The sequence below is a fragment of the Panulirus ornatus genome, chromosome 72 (assembly GCF_036320965.1).
Source record: "Panulirus ornatus isolate Po-2019 chromosome 72, ASM3632096v1, whole genome shotgun sequence".
Taxonomy (NCBI): Eukaryota; Metazoa; Arthropoda; class Malacostraca; order Decapoda; family Palinuridae; genus Panulirus; species Panulirus ornatus.
Window position 1 is genome coordinate 3,145,236 of NC_092295.1, and position 27,256 is coordinate 3,172,491.

Sequence of the window (27,256 nt, forward strand, 5' to 3'; positions counted from 1 at the left end):
GGGGAGGTACCGTCATGCTGAGGGGAGGTACCGTCATGCTGAGGGGAGGTACCGTCATGCTGAGGGGAGGTACCGCCATGCTGAGTGGTTGTACCGTCATGCTGAGGGGTGGTACCGTCATGCTGAGGGGAGGTACCGTCATGCTGAGGGGAGGTACCGCCATGCTGAGTGGTTGTACCGTCATGCTGAGGGGTTGTACCGTCATGCTGAGGGGTGGTACCGTCATGCTGAGGGGAGGTACCGTCATGCTGAGGGTAGCTACGTCATGCTGAGGAAGGTACCATCATGCTGAGGGGAGGTGCCGTCATGCTGAGGGGTGGTACCGTCATGCTGAGGGGAGGTGCCGTCATGCTGAGGGGAGGTACCGCCATGCTGAGGGGTTGTACCGTCATGCTGAGGGGTGGTACCGTCATGCTGAGGGGAGGTACCGTCATGCTGAGGGGAGGTACCGTCATGCTGAGGGTAGCTACGTCATGCTGAGGAAGGTACCATCATGCTGAGGGTAGCTACGTCATGCTGAGGGGAGGTACCGTCATGCTGAGGGGTGGTACCGTCATGCTGAGGGGAGGTACCGTCATGCTGAGGGGTGGTACCGTCATGCTGAGGGGAGGTACCGTCATGCTGAGGGGAGGCCCAGGTAATGTTGCCAACATTGCATTATTCATCTAATTTTCTTCGGAGTTGTGGCTGGTGGCCCGTGTGGGTTAAAGTGGCCAACCCACAAGGGCCAGGCCCCTTACCATCACAAGGGCTGTCAACACCCACAATAAGGGCTGTCAACACGTACAGTAAGGGCTGTCAACACGTACAGTAAGGGCTGTCAACACCCACAATAAGGGCTGTCAACACATACAGTAAGGGCTGTCAACACCCACAATAAGGGCTGTCAACACGTACAGTAAGGGCTGTCAACACCCACAATAAGGGCTGTCAACACATACAGTAAGGGCTGTCAACACCCACAATAAGGGCTGTCAACACGTACAGTAAGGGCTGTCAACACATACAGTAAGGGCTGTCAACACCCACAATAAGGGCTGTCAACACGTACAGTAAGGGCTGTCAACACATACAATAAGGGCTGTCAACACGTACAGTAAGGGCTGTCAACACCCTACAACACGGACCATGAACACACCCACAACACGGACCATCAACACCCCCACAACACAGACCATCAACACCCCCACAACACGGACCATCAACACCCCCCACAACACGGACCATCAACACCCCCACAACACGGACCATCATCTCCACAACACGGACCATCAACACCCCACAACACGGACCATCAACACCTCCACAACACGGACCATCAACACCCCCCACAACACGGACCATCAACACCCCCACAACACGGACCATCAACACCCCCCACAACACGGACCATCAACACCCCCACAACACGGACCATCAACACCCCCACAACACGGACCATCAACACCCCCACAACACGGACCATCAACACCCCCACAACACGGACCATCAACACCCCCACAACACGGACCATCAACACCCCCACAACACGGACCATCAACACCTCCACAACACGGACCATCAACACCTCCACAACACGGACCATCAACACCCCCACAACACGGACCATCAACACCCCCACAACACGGACCATCAACATCCCCACAACACGGACCATCAACACCCCCCACAACACGGACCATCAACACCCCCACAACACGGACCATCAACACCCCCACAACACGGACCATCAACACCCCCACAACACGGACCATCAACACCCCCACAACACGGACCATCAACACCCCCACAACACGGACCATCAACACCCCCACAACACAGACCATCAACACCCCCACAACACGGACCATCAACATCCCCACAACACGGACCATCAACACCCACACAACACGGACCATCAACACCCCCACAAAACAGACCATCAACACCCCCACAACACAGACCATCAACACCCCCACAAAACAGACCACCAACACCCCCTACAATAAGGGCTGTCAAGTGTGTCCTCGTGTTTACAGATGACCGTCAGCGAGGACACTGTAACAAGACAGTGGACATCTACGAGGACGTGTCCTCGCCCGAGCTGACCCGCCAGAACCGGTATGGTCCGCTCTCGTGCTGGTACCGGTTTCGGGTCACCAAACCTGCACTCAAGGATGACTGGGTTATTGTCGTCAGGTTTAGGAGTTTTAAGGTCGGCAGGGTTTTAAACGCTACCCACTGTGAGAACGGTTATATTAAGGTAAGGGCTTGTATACATTAAGGTAAGTGCTTGTATGTATTAAGTGGTTGTTATACTTAACTCGGTTGTATATATTAAGTGGTTGTTATCTTATACTTAACTCTGGTTGTGAGAACGGTTATATTAAGGTAAGGGCTTGTATACATTAAGGTAAGTGCTTGTATGTATTAAGTGGTTGTTATCTTATACTTAACTCTGGTTGTGAGAACGGTTATATTAAGGTAAGTGGTTGTATATATTAAGGTAAGTGCTTGTATGTATTAAGTGGTTGTTATCTTATACTTAACTCGGTTGTATATATTAAGTGGTTGTTATCCTATACTTAACTCTGGTTGTGAGAACGGTTATATTAAGGTAAGGGCTTGTATACATTAAGGTAAGTGCTTGTATGTATTAAGTGGTTATCTTATACTTAACTCTGGTTGTGAGAACGGTTATATTAAGGTAAGGGCTTGTATACATTAAGGTAAGTGCTTGTATGTATTAAGTGGTTGTTATCTTATACTTAACTCTGGTTGTGAGAACGGTTATATTAAGGTAAGGGCTTGTATACATTAAGGTAAGTGGTTGTATATATCAAGGTAAGATGTTGTATATATCAAGGTAAGGGGCTGTATAGATTAAGGTAAGTGGTTGTATGTATTAAGGTAAGATGTATATATTAAGGTAAGTGGTTGTATGTATTAAGGTAAGATGTATATATTAAGGTAAGTGGTTGTATGTATTAAGATGTTGTATATATCAAGGTAAGTTGTTGTATATATTAAGTTAAGTTGTTGCATATATTAAGGTAAGTGCTTGTTATCTTATACTTACCTCTGGTTGTGAGAAAGGTTATATTAAGGTAAGTTGTTCTCTTATACTTACTGGTTGTGAGAACGGTTATATTAAGGTAAGATGTATATATTAAGGTAAGGTGTTGTTATCCTATACTTACCTCTGGTTGTGAGAACGGTTATATTTAGGTAAGATGTTGTTATACTTACCTCTGGTTGTGAGAACGGTTGTAATAAGGTAAGGTGTCCTCTTACACTTACCTCTGGCCGTGGCGTAAGTAGGACAGGGTGTAAGTAGGACGGGGGTGTGAGTAGATCTGCAAGTAGGACAGGATGTAAGTAGAACTGTGTAAGTAGGACAGGATGTAAGTAGTACTGTGTAAGTAGGACAGGATGTAAGTAGTACTGTGTAAGTAGGACAGGATGTAAGTATAACTGTGTAAGTAGGACAGGATGCAAGTATAACTGTGAGTAAGTAGGACAAGATGTAAGTATAACTGTGTGTAAGTAGGACATGATGTAAGTAGAACTGTGTGTAAGTAGAACAAGATGTAAGTATAACTGTGTGTAAGTAGGACAGGATGTAAGTAGAACTGTGTGTAAGTAGAACAAGATGTAAGTATAACTGTGTGTAAGTAGGACAGGATGTAAGTAGAACTATGTGTAAGTATGATGCGGTGTAAGTAGAACTGTCTATAAGTATGATAGGGTTTAGGAAGGAGGGAGTGTAAGTAGGTCGGGGTGTAGGTATGGAAGGTTCTGGGATAAACCTTGGGTGTAAGTAGGTCCAGGGTGTAGGTATGGAAGGTTCTGGGATGAGCCTTGGGTGTAAGTAGGTCCAGGGTGTAGGTATGGAAGGTTCTGGGATAAACCCTGGGTGTAAGTAGGTCCAGGGTGTAGGTATGGAAGGTTCTGGGATGAGCCTTGGGTGTAAGTAGGTCCAGGGTGTAGGTATGGAAGGTTCTAGGATAAACCTTGGGTGTAAGTAGGTCCAGGGTGTAGGTATGGAAGGTTCTGGGATGAGCCTTGGGTGTAAGTAGGTCCAGGGTGTAGGTATGGAAGGTTCTAGGATAAACCCTGGGTGTAGAGCGGCACATTGTTCTCGTGATTTACGCGAGACATAACATTTACAGACAAGGGAAGCCACGAAGGATCGCCTCTTGTAGTGGTAATGTAGTGGTCTCGTGTGGGTGGAATGGTAATGTAGTGGTCTCGTGTGGGTGGAATGGTAATGTAGTGGTCTCGTGTGGGTGGAATGGTAATGTAGTGGTCTCGTGTGGGTGGAATGGTAATGTAGTGGTCTCGTGTGGGTGGAATGGTAATGTAGTGGTCTCGTGTGGGTGGAATGGTAATGTAGTGGTCTCGTGTGGGTGGAATGGTAATGTAGTGGTCTCGTGTGGGTGGAATGGTAATGTAGTGGTCTCGTGGGGGTGGAATGGTAATGTAGTGGTCTCGTGTGGGTGGAATGGTAATGTAGTGGTCTCGTGGGGGTGGAATGGTAATGTAGTGGTCTCGTGTGGGTGGAATGGTAATGTAGTGGTCTCGTGTGGGTGGAATGGTAATGTAGTGGTCTCGTGGGGGTGGAATGGTAATGTAGTGGTCTCGTGGGGGTGGAATGGTAATGTAGTGGTCTCGTGGGGGTGGAATGGTAATGTAGTGGTCTCGTGTGGGTGGAATGGTAATGTAGTGGTCTCGTGTGGGTGGAATGGTAATGTAGTGGTCTCGTGTGGGTGGAATGGTAATGTAGTGGTCTCGTGTGGGTGGAATGGTAATGTAGTGGTCTCGTGGGGGTGGAATGGTAATGTAGTGGTCTCGTGGGGGTGGAATGGTAATGTAGTGGTCTCGTGTGGGTGGAATGGTAATGTAGTGGTCTCGTGTGGGTGGAATGGTAATGTAGTGGTCTCGTGGGGGTGGAATGGTAATGTAGTGGTCTCGTGGGGGTGGAATGGTAATGTAGTGGTCTCGTGGGGGTGGAATGGCAATGTAGTGGTCTCGTGGGGGTGGAATGGTAATGTAGTGGTCTCGTGGGGGTGGAATGGTAATGTAGTGGTCTCGTGGGGGTGGAATGGTAATGTAGTGGTCTCGTGTGGGTGGAATGGTAATGTAGTGGTCTCGTGGGGGTGGAATGGTAATGTAGTGGTCTCGTGGGGGTGGAATGGTAATGTAGTGGTCTCGTGGGGGTGGAATGGTAATGTAGTGGTCTCGTGGGGGTGGAATGGTAATGACCCATATGTTAACAAGTAGCACCACAGTGGACCGGGCGGGTACAGTGTGGACCAGTGGACCGGGCGGGTACAGTGAGGACCAGTGGACCGGGCGGGTATAGTGTGGACCAGTGGACCGGGTGGGTACAGTGAGGACCAGTGGACCGGGCGGGTACAGTGAGGACCAGTGGATAGGGCGGGTACAGTGAGGACCAGTGGACCGGGTGGGTACAGTGAGGATCAGTGGACCGGGTGGGTACAGTGTGGACCAGTGGACCGGGCGGGTACAGTGAGGACCAGTGGACCGGGCGGGTACAGTGTGGACCAGTGGACCGGGCGGGTACAGTGAGGACTAGTGGACCGGGCGGGTACAGTGTGGACCAGTGGACCGGGTAGGTACAGTGAGGACCAGTGGAACGGGGCGGGTACAGAGGACCAGTGGACCGGGCTGGTACAGTGAGGACTAGTGGACCGGGCGGGTACAGTGAGGACCAGTGGACCGGGCGGGTACAGTGTGGACCAGTGGACCGGGCGGGTACAGTGTGGACCAGTGGACCGGGTGGGTACAGTGAGGACCAGTGGAACCGGGCGGGTACAGAGGACCAGTGGACCGGGTAGGTACAGTGAGGACCAGTGGAACCGGGCGGGTACAGAGGACCAGTGGACCGGGTGGGTACAGTGTGGACCAGTGGAACGGGGCGGGTACAGAGAACCAGTGGACCGGGCTGGTACAGGTGGACCAGTGGACCGGGCCAGCTGTGGCCACCACTGGCATCAAACAGTATTTGAAGTTTGATTACCAATAGGAAATCCATACACGGTCGTAATTAATGACTAACACAGCAGGTATACAGGGATGGGACACTTCCCCTGTGGTGTGGTACACCTGCAGGTGTGGAACGGTACACCTACACACCAGCAGGTGTGGTACGGTACACCTACACACCAGCAGGTGTGGTACGGTACACCTACACACCAGCAGGTGTGGTACGGTACACCTACACACCAGCAGGTGTGGTACGGTACACCTACACACCAGCAGGTGTGGCACGGTACACCTGCACTCCAGCAGGTGTGGTACGGTACACCTACACACCAGCAGGTGTGGTACGGTACACCTACACACCAGCAGGTGTGGAACGGTACACCTGTACACCAGCAGGTGTGGTACGGTACACCTACACACCAGCAGGTGTGGTACGGTACACCTACACACCAGCAGGTGTGGTACGGTACACCTGCACTCCAGCAGGTGTGGTACGGTACACCTACACACCAGCAGGTGTGGTACGGTACACCTACACACCAGCAGGTGTGGAACGGTACACCAGCAGGTGTGCTGTGGTACACCAGCACGGTGTACGGTACGGTACAGTGGTACGGTACATCAGCAGGTGTGTTGTGGTGTGGTACACCAGCAGGTGTGGTACGGTACACCAGCAGGTGTGTTGTGGTACACCAGCAGGTGTGGTACAGTACACCAGCAGGTGTGGTACGGTACACCAGCAGGTGTGTTGTGGTACACCAGCAGGTGTGTTGTGGTACACCAGCAGGTGTGTTGTGGTACACCAGCAGGTGTGGTACGGTACACCAGCAGGTGTGTTGTGGTACACCAGCAGGTGTGTTGTGGTACACCAGCAGGTGTGGTACGGTACACCAGCAGGTGTGTTGTGGTACACCAGCAGGTGTGTTGTGGTACACCAGCAGGTGTGTTGTGGTACACCAGCAGGTGTGGTACGGTACACCAGCAGGTGTGGTACGGTACACGGAAACATGTTTCTCCCTCCGTACTGTCAAGGCCGGTAACGCGTTACCCCGAAGTAATCATCACGTTACCTTGTGTTACTACTACTACGGTACACCAAGAGTCGACCACGGCAGCGATACAAAGGAATTAATTACCACCGGGGCAGGAACCTCCCCCCCTCCCTCACACACCCCGGGGGACACACACACACACACACACACACACACACACACACACGCTTGACACTTCAATTTGGACGCCAGAAAAAGGCCTGTTCATTAACTTGCTGGCGGAGGAAATTGGAGCAATTTCGTCTCGAGTGGATGTGATGCACACACACACACACTACCCTGCCTGGCGTGCACTGCTCTGGCGAACACTGCGCTGGCGTGCACTGCTCTGGCGAACACTGCGCTGGCGTGCACTGCTCTGGCGAACACCAGCCTGGTGTATATTGCTCTGGCGAACACCACCCTGGTGTATACTGCTCTGGCGAACACCACCCTGGTGTATACTGCTCTGGCGAACACCACCCTGGTGTATACTGCTCTGGCGAACACCACCCTAACGTGTACACTACTCTGGCGAACACCAGCTTGGCGTGCAATGCTCTGGCGACCACCACCAGCTTGATGTATACTGCTCTGGCGAACACCACCCTGGCGTGCAATGCTCTGGCGAACACCACCCTGGTGTATACTACGCTGGCTAACTCCACGCTGGCGTACACTGCTCTGGCGAACACCACCCTGGCAAACACAACTTTGGCGTACACTACCCTGGCGTACACTAACACTAGCGTACACTAACCCTACGAATATTACTGTCCATCTCAGACCATAATATTCACAGCCATGAGAATATCATGTATAGTATAGCCATGACACACACGTCTTCATATATTAATCAATTGATCAAGTACCTCGAGTAACCGGGATTAAACTCACAATAATCTCAAAATTTTTGAGTTTTCGTCGATGTTTCTCACAACATCTGGTCGACCACAGGTGTGTGTGTGTGTGTGTTTGTGTGTGTGTGTGTGTGTGTGTGTGTGTGTTTGAGTATGTGTGTGTGTGTGTCTGTGTGTGTATGTATGTGTGTGTGTGTGTGTGTGTGTGTGTGTGTGTGTGTGTGTGTGTGTGTGTGTGTGTGTGTGTGTGTGTGTTTGTGTGTGTGTGTGTGTGTGTGTGTGTGTGTGTTTGTGTGTGTGTGTGTGTTTGAGTATGTGTGTGTGTGTGTTTGTGTGTGTGTGTGTGTGTGTGTGTGTTTGAGTATGTGTGTGTGTGTGTGTTTGAGTATGTGTGTGTGTGTGTGTGTGTGTGTGTGTGTGTGTGTGTTTGAGTGTGTGTGTGTGTGTTTGAGTATGTGTGTGTGTGTGTGTTTGTGTGTGTGTGTGTTTGTGTGTGTGTGTGTGTGTGTGTGTGTGTGTGTGTGTGTGTGTGTTTGTGTGTGTGTGTGTGTGTGTGTGTGTGTTTGAGTATGTGTGTGTGTGTGTGTTTGAGTATGTGTGTGTGTGTGTGTGTGTGTGTGTGTGTGTGTGTTTGTGTGTGTGTGTGTGTGTGTGTGTGTGTTTGAGTATGTGTGTGTGTGTGTGTGTGTGTGTGTGTTTGTGTGTGTGTGTGTGTGTTTGAGTATGTGTGTGTGTTTGAGTATGTGTGTGTGTGTGTGTGTGTGTGTTTGTGTGTGTGTGTGTGTGTGTGTGTGTGTGTGTGTTTGAGTATGTGTGTGTGTTTGAGTATGTGTGTGTTTGAGTATGTGTGTGTGTTTGAGTATGTGTGTGTGTGTGTGTTTGTGTGTGTGTGTGTGTGTGTGTGTGTGTGTGTGTGTGTGTTTGAGTATGTGTGTGTGTGTGTGTGTGTGTGTGTGTGTGTGTGTTAAACAGTGTTGCCAGTCAAGATTTTTGTGATCACTTTCACATTGGTCACACTGTTGGCGTTTTCAACATCAGGTTAATTAACGAACATCACACGAGTGGTGGTTAGGGCCAAGACCTTCCTCAGCCAGTGTGGCCACGATCCTGGCCTTCCTCAGCCACTGTGGCCACTATCCTGGCCCTCCTCAGCCAGTGTGGCCACGATCCTGGCCCTCCTCAGCCAGTGTGGCCACGATCCTGGCCCTCCTCAGCCAGTGTGGCCACGATCCTGGCCTTCCTCAGCCAGTGTGGCCACTATCCTGGCCCTCCTCAGCCAGTGTGGCCACTATACTGACCTTCCTCAGCCGGTGTGGCCACTAGCCTGACCTTCCTCAGCCAGTGTGTCCACTAGCCTGGTCTTCCTCAGCCAGTGTGGCCACTAGCCTGACCTTCCTCAGCCAGTGTGGCCACTAGCCTGGCCTTCCTCAGCCAGTGTGGCCACTAGCATGTTCTTCCTCAGCCAGTGTGGCCACTAGCCTGGCCTTCTTCAGCCAGTGTGGCCACTAGCCTGGCCTTCCTCAGCCAGTGTGGCCACTAGCCTGACCTTCCTCAGCCAGTGTGGCCACTAGCCCGACCTTCCTCAGCCAGTGTGGCCACTAGCCCGACCTTCCTCAGCCAGTGTGGCCACTGGCCTGGCCTTCCTCAGCCAGTGTGGCCACTCGCCTGACCTTCCTCAGCCAGTGTGGCCACTCGCCTGACCTTGCTCAGCCAGTGTGGCCACTATCCTGGCCCTCCTCAGCCGGTGTGGCCACTATCCTGGCCCTCCTCAGCCGGTGTGGCCACTAGCCTGGTCTTCCTCAGCCAGTGTGGCCACTAGTCTAGCCAGTTCTCTCAGCTCCTGCAGCCAGATCAATGGTGGGCCAGGGAAAGCAGCGCGAGGGCCACTGCAGATGGTGGGGGCCACATCCCACACACACACGCTTGGGACTCAAGATGTCCCATCCCCTCCTGGTCGTGTCCCATCCCCCTGGTCGTGTCCCATCACCCCTGGTCGTGTCCCATCACCCCTGGTCGTGTCCCATCCCCTCCTGGTCGTGTCCCATCACCCCTGGTCGTGTCCCATCACCCCTGGTCGTGTCCCATCCCCCTGGTCGTGTCCCATCACCCCTGGTCGTGTCCCATCACCCCTGGTCGTGTCCCATCCCCTCCTGGTCGTGTCCCATCACCCCTGGTCGTGTCCCATCACCCCTGATCGTGTCCCATCCCCCTGGTCATGTCCCATCCCTCCTGGTCGTGTCCCATCCCCTCCTGGTCGTGTCCCATCCCCCTGGTCGTGTCCCATCCCTCCTGGTCGTGTCCCATCCCCTCCTGGTCGTGTCCCATCCCCCTGGTCGTGTCCCATCCCCTCCTAGTCGTGTCCCATCCCCCTGGTCATGTCCCATCCCCTCCTGGTCGTGTCCCATCCCCCCTGGTCGTGTCCCATCCCCTCCTGGTCGTGTCCCATCCCCCCTTGGTCGTGTCATCCCCCCTGGTCGTGTCCCATCCCCCTGGTCGTGTCCCATCCCCTCCTGGTCGTGTCTCATCCCTCCTGGTCGTGTCCCAACCCCTCCTGGTCGTGTCCCAACCCCTCCTGGTCATGTCCCATCCTCCTTGGTCGTGTCCCATCCCCCCCTTGGTCGTGTCCCATCCCCCCTTGGTCGTGTCCCATCCCCCCTGGTCGTGTCCCATCCCCTCCTGGTCGTGTCCCATCCCCTTCTGGTCGTGTCCCATCCCTCCTGGTCGTGTCCCATCCCCTTCTGGTCGTGTCCCATCCCCTTCTGGTCGTGTCCCATCCCCTCCTGGTCGTGTCCCATCCCCCCTGGTCGTGTCCCATCCCCTTCTGGTCGTGTCCCATCCCTCCTGGTCGTGTCCCATCCCCTCCTGGTCGTGTCCCATCCCCTTCTGGTCGTGTCCCATCCCTCCTGGTCGTGTCCCATCCCCTTCTGGTCGTGTCCCATCCCTCCTGGTCGTGTCCCATCCCTCCTGGTCGTGTCCCATCCCCTTCTGGTCGTGTCCCATCCCCTCCAGGTCGTGTCCCATCCCCTCCTGGTCGTGTCCCATCCCCTCCTGGTCGTGTCCCATCCCCCCCTTGGTCGTGTCCCATCCCCCCCCCTGGTCGTGTCCCCACCTAACTGGTAGTTCTGATCTAACAACATCTTCACGTCTAATTATCCGAGGGAGATTAAATAGCCAATCACAGAAGAGATCGTTACCCGGCGCCACTCCGATTGGTCGAGCAGCCTGGTGTCGTCACAGATGGGGGGCGGGGCGTCGTCGATGATTGGCTACGGCAATTAAAGTGGAAATATATGACGCGCGAGCGTGATTGGCTGAGAAGATTGAAGATGTCTGGCCGCTGATTGGCTACGCCTCGCCCAACCCAAACCTAATTCCACGATTTCTCTCCTGCAAGCGCCATTCAGAAACCTCTTCCCGTTTTCTAATACGTTTCCGGCGAGAACTACTTACCGCGTCGTTTGGTTGTTAGGTCTGCCTACGGCAACAAGCGGGTAATTATATATATCTGTCCGCATCCGGTACGCTGATTGGTCCGCCATGGGTTAATGAATTGCTCATTCATCATTAACGACCCAAGGTCACCTTGGACCCCAGCCAATCACCAGTTACCTCGTTGTACCGTCTGGTTGGACCACAACCTGCAAACTCTCCATTAACTACACTACAAGTGGACAACCCCAGTCTACTCTTCTACAGGTATTACTTTGGATTTTTGTTTGTTTGTTTGTTTGTTGTTTGTTTGGCTCCCGAGAGCTGGCGGCCTGTGTGCCCCCCCACCACCACTAGCTGGACCACGCAATACTGGGCAACCTCCTCCTGCTTCTGCTGCGTCACGTGATGACTACATGTGGTCGTTGGCAACTCAAGGGTGGGCCGTTTTGATACCTACTTCTTTCCCCTGCACGTGGAAGCTTTTGGCAACTCAAGGGTGGGCCGTTTTGATACCTACTTCTTTCCCCTACAGGTGGAAGCTTTTGGCAACTCAAGGGTGGGCCGTTTTGATACCTACTTCTTCCCCTTTACACGTGGAAGCTTTCGGCAACTCAAGGGTGGGCCATTTTGATACCTACTTCTTTCCCCTGCAGGTGGAAGCTTTTGGCAACTCAAGGGTGGGCCGTTTTGATACCTACTTCTTCCCCTTTACACGTGGAAGCTTTCGGCAACTCAAGGGTGGGCCATTTTGATACCTACTTCTTTCCCCTGCAGGTGGAAGCTTTTGGCAACTCAAGGGTGGGCCGTTTTGATACCTACTTCTTTCCCCTGCAGGTGGAAGCTTTTGGCAACTCAAGGGTGGGCCATTTTGATACCTACTTCTTTCCCCTGCAGGTGGAAGCTTTTGGCAACTCAAGGGTGGGCCATTTTGATACCTACTTCTTTCCCCTGCAGGTGGAAGCTTTTGGCAGCTCAAGGGTGGGCCATTTTGATACCTACTTCTTCCCCTTTACACGTAGAAGCTTTCGGCAACTCAAGGGTGGGCCATTTTGATACCTACTTCTTCCCCCTGCAGGTGGAAGCTTTGGAAATGTCTAACGTTGTCATGTCTTCCCCTGTAGCTAAGATGTGACACATTATAAAGACATGTGTGTTATAATGTCTGATAAATTTGTACTTGTCTTTTCCAGGTTCATATTACAGGTTAGAACACTACAGGGGTACAGGATACAGGCCTGGGCCACTACAGGGGGTACAGGATACAGGCCTGGGCCACTACAGGGGGTACAGGATACAGGCCTGGGCCACTACAGTAGGTACAGGATACAGGCCTGGGCCACTACAGTAGGTACAGGATACAGGCCTGGGCCACTACAGTAGGTACAGGATACAGGCCTGGGCCACTACAGTAGGTACAGGATACAGGCCTGGGCCACTACAGGGGGTACAGGATACAGGCCTGGGCCACTACAGAGGGTACAGGATACAGGCCTGGGCCACTACAGGGAGTACAGGATACAGGCCTGGGCCACTACAGTAGGTACAGGATACAGGCCTGGGCCACTACAGTAGGTACAGGATACAGGCCTGGGCCACTACAGTAGGTACAGGATACAGGCCTGGGCCACTACAGTAGGTACAGGATACAGGCCTGGGCCACTACATGGGGTGGGCCAGTACAGTAGGTACAGCATACAGGCCTGGGCCAGTACAGTAGGTACAGGATACAGACCTGGGCCAGTACAGGGAGTACAGGATACAGGCCTGGGCCACTACAGGGAGTACAGGATACAGACCTGGACCACTACAGTAGGTACAGAATACAGACCTGGGCCAGTACAGTAGGTACAGAATACAGACCTGGGCCAGTACAGTAGGTACAGGATACAGGTTAGCACACTACAGTAGGTACAGGATACAGACCTGGGCCAGTACAGTAGGTACAGGATACAGGCCTGGGCCAGTACAGTAGGTACAGGATACAGGCCTGGGCCAGTACAGTAGGTAGGGTCCACACATGTAGTCAGGTCCCACACGGAGCTGAGTGGTGACGGGATGGCCACCAATAAAATCAATATACACACAGACGAGCTGGCCAAGATGATGGTGGCCACCTGGCCTTGACCAGTGCCACCATGGTGTGTTGCTGGCTGGCCAAGATGATGGTGGCCACCTGGCCTTGACCAGTGCCACCATGGTGTGTTGCTAGCTGGCCAAGATGATGGTGGCCACCTGGCCTTGACCAGTGCCACCATGGTGTGTTGCTAGCTGGCCAAGATGATGGTGGCCACCTGGCCTTGACCAGCGCCACCATGGTGTGTTGCTAGCTGGCCAAGATGATGGTGGCCACCTGGCCTTGACCAGTGCCTCCATGGTGTGTTGCTAGCTGGCCAAGATGATGGTGGCCACCTGGCCTTGACCAGCGCCACCATGGTGTGTTGCTAGCTGGCCAAGATGATGGTGGCCACCTGGCCTTGACCAGTGCCACCATGGTGTGTTGCTAGCTGGCCAAGATGATGGTGGCCACCTGGCCTTGACCAGTGCCACCATGGTGTGTTGCTGGCTGGCCAAGATGATGGTGGCCACCTGGCCTTGACCAGTGCCACCATGGTGTGTTGCTGGCTGGCCAAGATGATGGTGGCCACCTGGCCTTGACCAGTGCCACCATGGTGTGTTGCTAGCTGGCCAAGATGATGGTGGCCACCTGGCCTTGACCAGCGCCACCATGGTGTGTTGCTAGCTGGCCAAGATGATGGTGGCCACCTGGCCTTGACCAGCGCCACCATGGTGTGTTGCTAGCTGGCCAAGATGATGGTGGCCACCTGGCCTTGACCAGTGCCACCATGGTGTGCTGCTAGCTGGCCAAGATGATGGTGGCCACCTGGCCTTGACCAGCGCCACCATGGTGTGTTGCTAGGTGGCCAAGATGATGGTGGCCACCTGGCCTTGACCAGTGCCACCATGGTGTATTACTGCCATGATCCCACACCACCATACTACCATGATCACTCACCCACCATCCACCATACTACCATGACCCCAACCCCACACCATACTACCATGACCACCATCCCCATATTACCATAACCCCCACACCATACCACCATAACCCCCACCATACTACCATGATCCCCTACCCTTACCATACTACCATAACCCCACCATACTACCATGATCCCCTACCCTTACCATACTACCATAACCCCCACCATACTAACATGATCCCCAACCCCCACCATACTACCATGATCCCCTACCCCCACCATACTACCATGATCCCCTACCCTTACCATACTACCATAACCCCCACCATATTACCATGACCCCCACCATACTACCATGACACCCATCCCCACCATACTACCATAACCCCCACCATAATACCATGACCCTCTACCCTCATCATACTACCATATCCCCTCACCATACTACCATGATCCCCATCCCCACCATACTACCATGACACCACCCCCCACACCATACTACCATGATCCCACACACACCATGCCTCACCATACCACCATAACCCCCACCATACTACCATGATCCCCTACCCCACCATACTACCATAACCCCCCACCATACTACCATAACCCCCACCACACTACAATAACCCCCACTATACTACCATAACCCCCACCATATTACCATAACCCCCACCATACTACCATAACCCCCACCATACTACCATAACCCCACACCATACTACCATAACCCCCACCATACTGCCATAACCCCCACCATACCACCATATCCCCCACCATACTACCATGATCCCCTACCCTTACCATACTACCATAACCCCCACCATACTACCATAACCCCCACCATACTACCATAAACCCCCATCATACTACCATAACCCCCACCATACTACCATAACCCCCAACATACCCCCACCATACCACCATAACCCCCACCATACTACCATAACCCTCACCATACTACCATAACCCCCACCATACTACCATAACCCCCACCATACTACCGTAACCCCCACACCATACTACCATAACCCCCACCATACTACCATAACCCCCACCATAACCCACACCATACCACCATAACCCCCACCATACTACCATAACCCCCACACCATACCACCATGACCCCCCACCATACCACCATAACCCCCACCATACTAACAACCCCTACACCATAACCCCCACACCATACCACCATAACCCCCCACCATACTACCATAACCCCTACACCATAACCCCCACACCATACCACCATGACCCCCCACCATACCACCATAACCCCCCACCATACTACCATAACCCCCACACCATACCACCATAACCCCCACTACACTACCATAACCCCCACCATACTACCATAACCCCCACTACACTACCATAACCCCCATCATACTACCATAACCCCCACCATATCACCATAACCCCCACCATACTACCATAACCCCCACCATACTACCATAAACCCCATCATACTACCATAACCCCCACCATACCACCATAACCCCCACCATACTACCATAACCCCCACCATACTACCATAACCCCCACCATACCACCATAACCCCCACCATACTACCATAACCCCCACCATACTACCATAACCCCCACCATACCACCATAACCCCCACCATACTACCATAACCCCCACCATACTACCATAACCCCCACCATACTACCATAACCCCCACACCATACCACCATAACCCCCACCATACTACCATGACCCTCATCCCCACCATACTACCATAACCCCCACACCATAACCCCCCACCATAGTACCATGATGACTACCATGCATGACGACCCCCCCAGATCATGGACGGCCCCACCCCCACACCACCATAACCCCCACCATAGTACCATGATGACTACCATGCATGACCCCCAGATCATGGACGGCAACGCACAAACAGAGGTGTCCAACAGGAAGAACCTGGGCATGTTCTGTGGCGAGATCGAACAAACTAGAACATTCATCTCGGAAACTTCCTTCGTCAAGATCATCTTTAATGTGAACAACTTCACCGAGGAGACTTACTTCAGCTTCGACTCCCGCGTCGAGCAACAGAAGGAGGTAAGGCAGGGGGGAGGACAACGGGAGGAGGTAGGGGGAGGGGACAACGGTAGGGGGGAGGGGACAACAGGAGGAGGTAGGGGGGCATGGGAGAACAACAGGAGGAGGTAGGGGGGCATGGGAGGACAACAGGAGGAGGTAGGGGGCACGGGAGGACAACGGGAGGAGGTAGGGGGCATGGGAGAACAACAGGAGGAGGTAGGGGGCATGGGAGGACAACAGGAGGAGGTAGGGGGCATGGGAGGACAACAGGAGGAGGTAGGGGGCACGGGAGGACAACGGGAGGAGGTAGGGGGCATGGGAGAACAACAGGAGGAGGTAGGGGGCATGGGAGGACAACAGGAGGAGGTAGGGGGCATGGGAGGACAACAGGAGGAGGTAGGGGGCATGGGAGGACAACAGGAGGAGGTAGGGGGGCATGGGAGAAACAGGAGGAGGTAGGGGGGCATGGGAGAAACAGGAGGAGGTAGGGGGGCATGGGAGGACAACAGGAGGAGGTAGGGGGGCATGGGAGGACAACAGGAGGAGGTAGGGGGGCATGGGAAGACAACAGGAGGAGGTAGGGGGGCATGGGAAGACAACAGGAGGAGGTAGGGGGCATGGGAGGACAACAGGAGGAGGTAGGGGGGCATGGGAGAACAACAGGAGGAGGTAGGGGGGCATGGGAGGACAACAGGAGGAGGTAGGGCGCATGGGAGAACAACAGGAGGAGGTAGGGGGGCATGGGAGGACAACAGGAGGAGGTAGGGGGGCATGGGAGGACAACAGGAGGAGGTAGGGGGCATGGGAGGACAACAGGAGGAGGTAGGGGGGCATGGGAGGACAACAGGAGGAGGTAGGGGGGCATGGGAGGACAACAGGAGGAGGTAGGGGGGCATGGGAGACCCATGATGATGCATTTATATATATACATTCCCATTTCCCCCTCAGCCATGCCCACACGTACTTTAACTACAATTTTAATATCATAATTCTCCTCACAGGAGACACTTGGCAACCATCTTGTGTGTACGTAAACAACACCTAACCCAAATTCATTTCTCCCAACATGGATGACTCATCTATACATTCTATATCACACTTACTGTTGTTTACACGCTATATCTAAGTTTTATTGTTGTTTACAATCTATATCTAACACTTACTGTTGTTTACACGCCATATCTAATACTTGTTTACACTATATCTAACTTTTATTGTTGTTTACAATCTATATCTAACACTTACTGTTGTTTATACGCCATATCACACTTGTTTACACTATATCTAACACCCATTTACACCCCTTATCTAACACTTGTTTACACCCATATCTAACACTTGTTTACACCCATATCTAACACTTGTTTACACCCCATATCTAACACTTGTTTACACTATATCTAACACTTGCTTACACCATATCTAGCACTTACTCTTGTTTGCACTTTACATTTAAAACAGTTGTTTACACTCAATATCTAACACCTTGATTATATAGCGACACCCATGGAAGTAAAATGACCTCAAATGACCAAGTCAAACTTGACCCCCTGGCAGGAAGACCCGTAACAGCATAAACAACACCATTACAACATCCCGTTTTCTATCAACACCACATCCCATTTTCTAAGCACTGGGAAAGGTATTCATTTCACATAATAATACGTTAATCAACTTACAATCTACTTAACAATGATGATAATCGTCCTTAAATCACACAATCCTAGGAATATCTACATAATTACTCAATAATGTGGAATATCTACATAATCACGACATAATGGCGGAATATCAACACAATGGCGGATCTTACCTTCACCATCTCCTTCGTGGACAACAAACTTTAGCTGAATTACGACCTATTTTCCCATCCAAGTCCAATTCTCAGTGGCTCCGTACACTCCTGAATTGTTCAGTTAATAGTACGAAGGAGATTTGGCGTCCTGATAACACATATAACGTAATAAATCCATATTTTGTTTTGTAATTCACAACAACAGACGAAGTGTTGCCCCGACGACAGCCAACCTCATAATGGCTGCCTTGCTCTCACCCTCAGCGTTCGCGTTCAATTTGAGCGACCTGACCCCGTGCTGTGCTGGCTTCTAATTCATTTATAAATCAAATCCACAATAATAAAATTAATTTTTTTTTTTTGAGTGTATTTCAAGAGCTGTGGATTTATTGTCATTCGGAAGTCATTAATAATACTGATTTTCGTGGACTACGAATGACAAGTTTTGGGTCAGCGGTCGCTACCAATTCGTTATTACAGCTTAAAACATCTTAATTAAACCTTTTGTATTATGAGACAATCCAGATTAATCAAGAATATTACTTTAGTGATAAAGTATAAGTATTTACAATGTTACTTCTGTACCCCAGACCAATCCAAACAATAATTGACATAATTTATTCTTACACTGCGTTCTCTGCCAATCATTGAGGATCAATTCTCACTAAAAATAAATATTTATTATACTTTATTCTGTAACACCACAAACTTAGACATTTTCTGAATCAAGTTTAACTCTAGCGTGAGTGAGTTAAATGCCAGAATTGTTGACAGGCGTGAAACAAAGAATTATTATAAGACAAACAATGAAATGTCAATATCTTTTATCTTATCTTCTGTCGTAAAATCATCTTACGTCATTAATCTCAAAGTTCCTCACGTCCATTATCCCACGTAACGTATATGTCATCATAAATTCGCTCTAAACATTGCAAGTACAACGAAGCATGACGTCATTCAATAGCCAACAAAGTTAACGCTTTCTCTTTTATATAAACATTGACCTCACAAAACTGAAGGGTTTTGCGATTTTATATTTATCTATTTATTTATTTTGCTTTGTCGCTGTCTCCCGCGTTAGCGAGGTAGTTTACATATATTTTTTTTTTTAACACATTGTCGAATGTCGTCAATTTGGCGTCCATTTCTTGGTGATCAGTTGATGAGGGAATGGCTGACGCTCACACTAACCCACAAACTTAATAATAACTTATATATGAGGGGGAAAAAAGTTCATATAACTCTATTATAGGAAGAAGTTTATATATAACTTCCTGTCGTATAATATAGCAGGTTGCGAGACGGGAGGATATACGATATAGGCCATTTAATGCATCAAGGGACTATATTAAGAGCAGATATTCTTGCTTGATATAGAATAACTATATAATAACCTGATTATCTTAGCTTGATGATAACTGAGGGACCTGTGGGATAACTAGTGGGATCCTTGTGTCCCATGGGATGGGATAAAAGACAATAAACATAGTCTATTAACGACGCTGCTGGTAGTTCAATCGTTAGTGTGTGTCATAAAGTAATTCAAGTTTTACATCACGGGGAGTTTTTAAGGCTACATTATTCGCCTCTTAACGAAGCTTTACTTAATGAAACTTAACAAAGTTCATCCTACGCTTGGCTTAAGTAAAAGTACCATGAAGGACCCTTAAGTACCTTGCAGGGAAAGAAAATGTGAGGAACGAGTTTTACACACATATTATGACCGTTTAGGAACGAGGCAAAACCAGACAGACGTAAAACAATGAGAAATATTATACATTTCATGAATTTAGGAGGCCAAGTTACAGGCGTGTACCGTGATGGAGTGTACCATGGACCAGTGTACCATGTACCAGTGTACTGGACCGTAAATAACTCAGGAATGGATGGTTATGACTCATTAATGAGCAAAGATTCTTGTCTTGCGTCACACTACACTCAACATGGCGCAGGAGGGAGGGAGGTGAGGGTAAAGTTTATCTTTAACTAAGTTTCGTGAGAGCAAGGTGCCTCACAGTGTACCACACTGGTACACAATGATCAACAGACATTCTTAAAACAAGAGTTACTCCTCTTGGTCAACTGGAGAGTAACTGGTTACCCGAATGGTGAGGTTTAAGCCACCTTGTGAGGGAGGGAGGGATGGAGTTCTGGGAGAAGAAGGAGGAAGCCTTGGTCGCATGTCGTAAATCTTTGTTGTTTGTCTTCCTCTTCCTGGATTCCTCCTGCCTTTATTCTCACTCCAATAACTTGGTTCCTGACCTCACATCCGCTGCATCACAACCCACCAAAGCTGAGCAGTTTTTACCACCAAGTTGTAGCCTCTTATGTGGCCATGACAACTGTGTCTTTGGACCTCTGTTTGACCCCGATCTTGTGGTCAACATGTCACTTGTCACGTATTTTCAGCTAAAAAATCAACTTCTTTTATACACTCTGATGTTCCCTGACGCTAACCTTTCCACTTGTAATCCTTCTTTTTGTATTCTATTATGATATTTCTACGATCATTTCAATAAAGTCACTTTCAATCACTATTTCAGTGGTTGGTTCTCGTTAGCACTAAGTTATTTTCCTCTAACACTGAGAAAACCTGGTATAGCATTGGTATTCGCGAACCTGGAAGGTTAGAAAGGTCAGAATATATAAAAGGAAAATCATTAACATTTATATAACGAGATGAAGACGGCTTGTTTACAACACACAAACAACCCCACTCTGGTTACCACTAGTTTATCCTATCACATTCCAAACTTGGTGTATGACACGTTATTGATCAATATTTGGTCATTCAGCTCAAGTTACTGGATATATCATTCTTCTCTTGTTTTCCTTTCGGACCGAAGATGTTTCTCTATCTCACAGTCAAAGATATTTTGATTTTGATTTATTTTTTTCCCATGTATCTCTAGCGGCTGCCACATCTTAACACAATGATGAATATTTCTTGTCACAAGTTCTTGCTTCTGTGGCCGCCACTACCACACAAGGGAGACTATAGGGTCACAGGTGGATGGCGCAACACAATATAGACCCTGTGAAAGCTATATTAATATACTGAACCATCACCACACAACATCTAACACAAGATGTACATAGACGGTCGTCAACACCTTGCAAGCCTTGATTATAATTTTTCCACATTATTTCCTCTGTAATATCGTGTTATGATGCTATACATATACCTAACCTAGCTACATACTAGGTTAATGGACACCTTATTATTCTATACATATAAAACAATTCTCTTTCATTTTATGAGATATTTCTAATCATCTACTAACATAGCAGCAGCATCTACATAACCAACAGGTCAATAAACTCAATAATGTCAAAGAAAACTAATGAATTATCAATACTAGATTCATAACACACAACATGACACAATATGATTGTCTTTACTGTACAATAAACAGTGTCACTGTGGCCATAGCATCACAACAGACCAGGCCAGACCAAGTACCTTGTTCACAAGCCTATCTTATCATAACTAGCTGGGGATAAACATTACACTTTTTATAACATATGATACAACTCTCCCAAAACAAGATACATTTTTGTGTTTATACTTCACAGGTTACACCAATAAACATCAGAATCTACTTATCTAAACTCTTGCCTCACACACACACACACAAAAAAAAAATACAAAACTCTTCTTACACCTCCTGTAACATGTATTCTGGACTCACTAAACTAACAATCACCATAGTAATTTCATTGGTTGTAGCATACAACTTCCCTAATATACATGACACACCCGTAACCTGCCACAGGTTGTTACTATACAATACTATAGAGTAGTAACACAAGAGTTGTGTTTTTGCAGGTGTATGGCAGGTTTGGACCCAACCCGGTATTATACCCGTATCGACGAGGCGAAGTCGTTCCAGGCACCTACTGTGAGAGGGTGTTCACTGACTGTAAACTTCAGTCATGTTTCGTCCAATCGCCTGGCTACCCCAGCGTCTACCCACGTAATCTTCACTGCAAGTATTACCTCAACACACGTATGCCCTTCATCAAGCTGTATATCGAGAATGAAGAGTTCAATGTGGATGGTCAAAGGTGTGAGAACCCAATGATGTGTCCAATGCGTCCACTCAGCACTAACTGCCCTTATGATTTCATCCGAGTTTACGATGGTAAGAATGAAGAAGCAGCTCTAATTGGCACATTCTGTGGGATGGGTCGGTTTCCCCATTCCATCATTGGCTCGGGTCAAGACGTGATGGTCGAGTTTGTATCTTCCCCAGCAGGTCCATTCTTAAACACTGGCTTCCACTTTAATGTGGGTAACTGGCCTGGTCATGTGGAGTCTAGTGGCTCCCGGAATGGGACCTGTGACTGGGTCTTTTCCAGTGACACAGTGGAACGTGGTCAAGAATCCATCTTCCTCTCACTAGCACACTGGTATCCACCAGGGACATCCTGCTCTTATCTGATCCGTGGTCGTCCTGATGAAGTTGTGAGGATGTACTTTCCTTCATTCCGTGTGCGACCCATTGAAGCTCCCATACGTCCATACGATGGAGACTGTGGGGAAACACTCATTATATATGACTCAGACCGTGAAGACGACGCACGCATTATGAAAATGTTCTGTGACACTTTCTCACGACCACTCGAGAAACATGACTTTATATCAACAGGAAGTGCAATGTTTGTGAAGTTTGAAAGTCGCACTGGAAGTTACGATGGCTCCTCACTCTACTATTGGGCTCAGTATGACTTTTTCAACAATACGCATTATGGGAAACCTGTGGAAGATACACTTTGCGATGAACTCTTTGAATCATTTGTGCGACCCGAAGGCAAATTTGGATCCCCTCTGAACACTCTGCTATATAAAACTGATGAAGATGTCATGTGTCGGTACCACTTTAAGGCCCCAAGGTACCAGTACCGTCGCATCTTACTCACTATCAACTCGACAAACTTCAAACATAATGATGATGCTTGTATGGACTGCCTTAATGATAAAGTGGACAAACTCAAGATTATTGACCCCTTCCGTAATGGTACAAATGTCTGCATTTGTGACAACTGGGTGACTGGGAACCGCCTCCCTCCCAGTATTGTGTCCAATGGACCATCTCTCACACTAGAGATGCACATTGACCATCGCCATGCAATGCAAAATTACTTTAAGTCAACCACACCAATTTTCGAGGGTACCTATAAGTTTATCCACAGCCCCATCTGTGGTCCTACTGTCATCCCAGCCTCAACTGAAGGGTAACATCATCTATCCCAAATATGAGCCATATGTGTATGGTGGTTATGGTGAAGATGTGCATTGTATCTGGGAGTTGCGGGTCAAGCAGGAACGAGATGTATGGCTCTATGTAGACCAATTGGACTTCTCCCTCAATGATTGTTCACTGGAAGTTATTGAAGTGTTTCTACCTGGCCGAGATCGTCCTGAGTTCACCATCTGTGAGAAAGGAGACACAGTTGACGAGACAAAAGCCAGCATTCTAAAGGCTCGGGACCTAACAGAAGGAGCCATCATCATACACTTCAAATCTTCAGCACCTGGACATTCCAACTTCAAACTAACTTGGACAGAATTATTTGAATTGCCTCGAAACAGCGACGGAACAGTCATGACTTCGAAGTTGATGGCACCGGGGGAATGTGAGTTTGTGTGTCCTGGTCAGGCAGCTTGTATCCACGACAACCTGGTGTGCAATGGAGTACGCAACTGTCCAGGCAACAGCTCCGGGTCTACGCAGCACGACGAGGCCCCTGAGATTTGCTTCTCTCGTACTGGTTCTAAGTTCAACTACGTGGCTCTAGGGTTGGGTGCGGCAGGTGGCACTGTTGTGGCCGTCGCCGTCATCATCCTGGTGTGTCGCAACTGCCGTAAGCGACCCGACGACAATACCTTCTAATTAAATCTATGCAAACCTCATTAACTCACAACACAAACGCACACGACAAAAGTTGATCAGGTGTTAAGGAGAAGGCCAACAAGAACCGTGAATGCTGAATCGACATGTACAGAGGAGAGAGAGAGCCATGGTATACACAGGAAAGAAACACAAAAGCACAAGTTTACAAATCATACCAGCAGAGTCTAGTTAATGTCAAATGGTGTGGAATGTGACCATTAGGTGTGGACAGTGCGGTAGTGTTAACTCATCGTTCTTCCATACCTCATAACACAAAAGACGACCAAACTTTTGAGGCCTTTCATGTCTCCTTGTTAACAAGCTGAACTCAGAACTGGTGTTCAGTTATTAACAATGGTCCTCTTTGTGAAGAATTTGTGCCCAGGTGTCATTGTGCATAAACATATACATATATATACAAATGAATATATTCCAATGACTGATGTAAGTGTCTGACTCCATGTAAACTGTATATATAATGGTTTAGTACTGAGTAGCAGAAGGATTTCACATAAACATTCTTTTTATATCAATATAATTCTTATTTGGATTTAATCAAAATCAAATTTGGATTAAGTACAAATATGCCCACTTAGTGAACGACCAAACAGAAGCTGCAGAACAACACACAGTGAAATAACTTTCATCTTTCTTTATTGATGATTGGTATATGAGCCGTGGATTTATACTCTATCTTTTGTGACATTATTCACTGGGCATTTACATATTCTCGCATACAGAAGGAGTTAGTACAGCTTCAATTTACAGAGATTTACAAGTAGGTTGCAGCAGTAATCAATGAAGTATGCATTTTTAGTGATTAATTTCGTAGCTTAAAAAAAATCCTTATAGTAGGCAAGCGTTGCGTGTGCTTTTTTTGTAGTCAGTCTGGAGTCTTCCCCAACCCAGCAGCAGCCTAATACATGGTCAAAATATTTGTCTTGAGACTTTTCTGAATCTTAGAAACTCTTGTTAAATCCCTCAAACTAAATCAAGTTTGTCCAAGGCAATGATTCTGACGTACACCTCATTCCTGGTGAATGACATCACTCCTAAACTGGGCTTCAACCTTAAATGCTATGGTGCCCTCAAATTGTGACAGTCTATTTTCGCTTTCTAAACATGACTACATAGTTATTTTACCTTTTCATTCTTTGAAGGGAAACAGCAACTTTAGGTTCAGGTGTACATGTTAAACGGAAACCTACCAGCTTTAGTTCATATGATAGCTCTGGTGAATTCTGGTCTACTGTCATATGAAAAGTACTATGTTTTGGTTCCTTGACACATTGCCTAGAAAATTATCTGTAGATTAATGATATTGACATTAACCTCTATATAAGAAATATCTTTGTTAACTTATGAGAACAACTGCTGCTGTAAACATGAGGCAAAAATTATGACAATACACTTAGTTGTCTTATTACAAGAAATATCAATCATGCACTGCCATGAAATGTTATGCTGCGTGACAGTTTTTATGAAATACACAGGAAAAAATCATCACTGAAGATTAAAAATATTGTAAAGCAATATGACACAAGCTGATGCAAGGGAGTGTCATAGGAGGATTGTTCTCTTGTGTAACAGTACAGAGAAACATGCTGTTGCATTTGTTGTATGCTGTCTTTTGTAAATATAGATAATATTTATAAAAGTCTGGTGATTGTTTGTTGTGGTTTGTCATATAACTAACCAATATTTCTGTCCGGAGCCTTTATAGAACATTCCCATACAAAATAGCCATTTTTAGCTACTGAATCGTGTAACCCTGTAGTACGCTCTCTTTATGTTTTCAATAGCATAAGTAGAAATACCCTCAGATAATGTCTTTTATACAGACTGACACTCTTTTGGGCAATTACAGAATGAATTGCCAACTAGAGGAGCATTAGTGGATGTGATACTAGGATGTGTCACAGAGGGGACAATGCAGCTGCACCTAGGGAAGTGGTTACCTACCCCTCACCTGTTACAGCGGGAACAATGCAGCTGCACCTAGGGTCCTGGCTCCCCTGCCTCTCACCTGTCACAACGGGGACAATGCAGCTGCGTCCAGGGTCCTGGTTACCCTACCCCTTACCTGTCCCAATGGGGACAATGCAGCTGCACCCAGGGTCCTTGCTACTCGGCCCCTTGTCACAATGAGGACTATACAGCTACGTCAAGGGTCCTGGCTACCCTAACCCTTACCTGTCGCAGCAAGGACCATGAAGCTGTACCCAGGGTCCTGGATATCCTTCCCCTTACCTGTCATGAGGACAATGCAGCTGCACCTAGGGTGCTGCCTACCCTGCCCCTCACTTGTCACAACAAGGACAATGCAGCTGTACCCAGAGCCCTGGCTACCCTAATCCATCACTTCCTTGTTGCCTCATACAACAAATCCCTGTGATTTCTTTTCCTACAGCGGCAGCATGGTTTTATAACTACATTCATGACAATATGGATTTCTATCTCAGAACATATGGGTTCCCTTGTATGATTTTTACAATGACCATTGTATTTTGAGTTTTGTGTAAGGAACCAAGGTACAGTTCTACCCACATCATCCACCCACCAATCGCTGATGTCTGCACTCCCTACCCGTTACCAAAGCAGATGGAGATTATATCTGTTCTCATACATATAGATTTAGCTAAGAGGTGCAGATACCAGAGGTTCTATAATTTACATGGCAAAGATGCTATTTTGGCTTTTGGTTATGTGTTAGGGAGAAAGTGAAGATCTAAGAACATAATCATTTAACAACTTTGCGGTTTTAAGGTGAACCTTATCTTAAACATTGTATTGTACTTTACATTTAATAGAAATGTCAACTTTTTTTTTTAGCAAAGTCAAGCTATTGCGACAGGTACTAAACATGATAACAAATGCTTAAAGCAGATGGTGATGAGCTTTGTGACTTCGCTATTGTGTCAGTATGACATTCATACAGATCATATATTCTCATATAAGAGATACTTCCAATGCTATTTGCAGACTGCTGAGGTCTGAATATCTGTAACATTCCTGGAAGAGGATATTATGGCTGATAACAGAGTATGTTATCTCGAAAAGCAAAACATCTTTCCAAGAAGTATACACTGAAAACCAAAACCATATTCCAGACAATCACATTAAAGACGTCAATAGGTTATTAACAAGTAATAAACCAGCCACATTAGTCTGTTCCTGGCACTTCCTGCTAATATGGGAAATGGCGATCAAGTA

At 48.5% G+C, this 27,256-nt stretch overlaps 2 protein-coding genes across 2 annotated transcripts in view; one reads left to right on the top strand and one right to left on the bottom strand.

Moving 5' to 3' along the window:
- The window catches only part of Membrin (golgi SNAP receptor complex member 2), a 53,401-nt gene extending 35,017 nt beyond the window's left edge, over positions 1 to 18,384 (bottom strand). Inside the window, exon 1 of the mRNA XM_071660679.1 lies at positions 18,165 to 18,384. The gene's annotated coding sequence lies outside the window, so the exon portion shown is untranslated. The remainder of the gene's footprint in view (positions 1 to 18,164) is intronic.
- The window catches only part of LOC139748073 (cubilin-like), a 45,744-nt gene extending 20,683 nt beyond the window's left edge, over positions 1 to 25,061 (top strand). The window contains 4 exon segments of the mRNA XM_071660661.1: positions 2,019 to 2,242; positions 16,184 to 16,369; positions 21,976 to 23,367; positions 23,369 to 25,061. Of these exon segments, the coding sequence (XP_071516762.1) occupies positions 2,019 to 2,242; positions 16,184 to 16,369; positions 21,976 to 23,367; positions 23,369 to 24,043 (2,477 nt within the window). The 3' untranslated portion in view covers positions 24,044 to 25,061.
- The last annotated feature ends 2,195 nt before the right edge of the window (positions 25,062 to 27,256 follow it).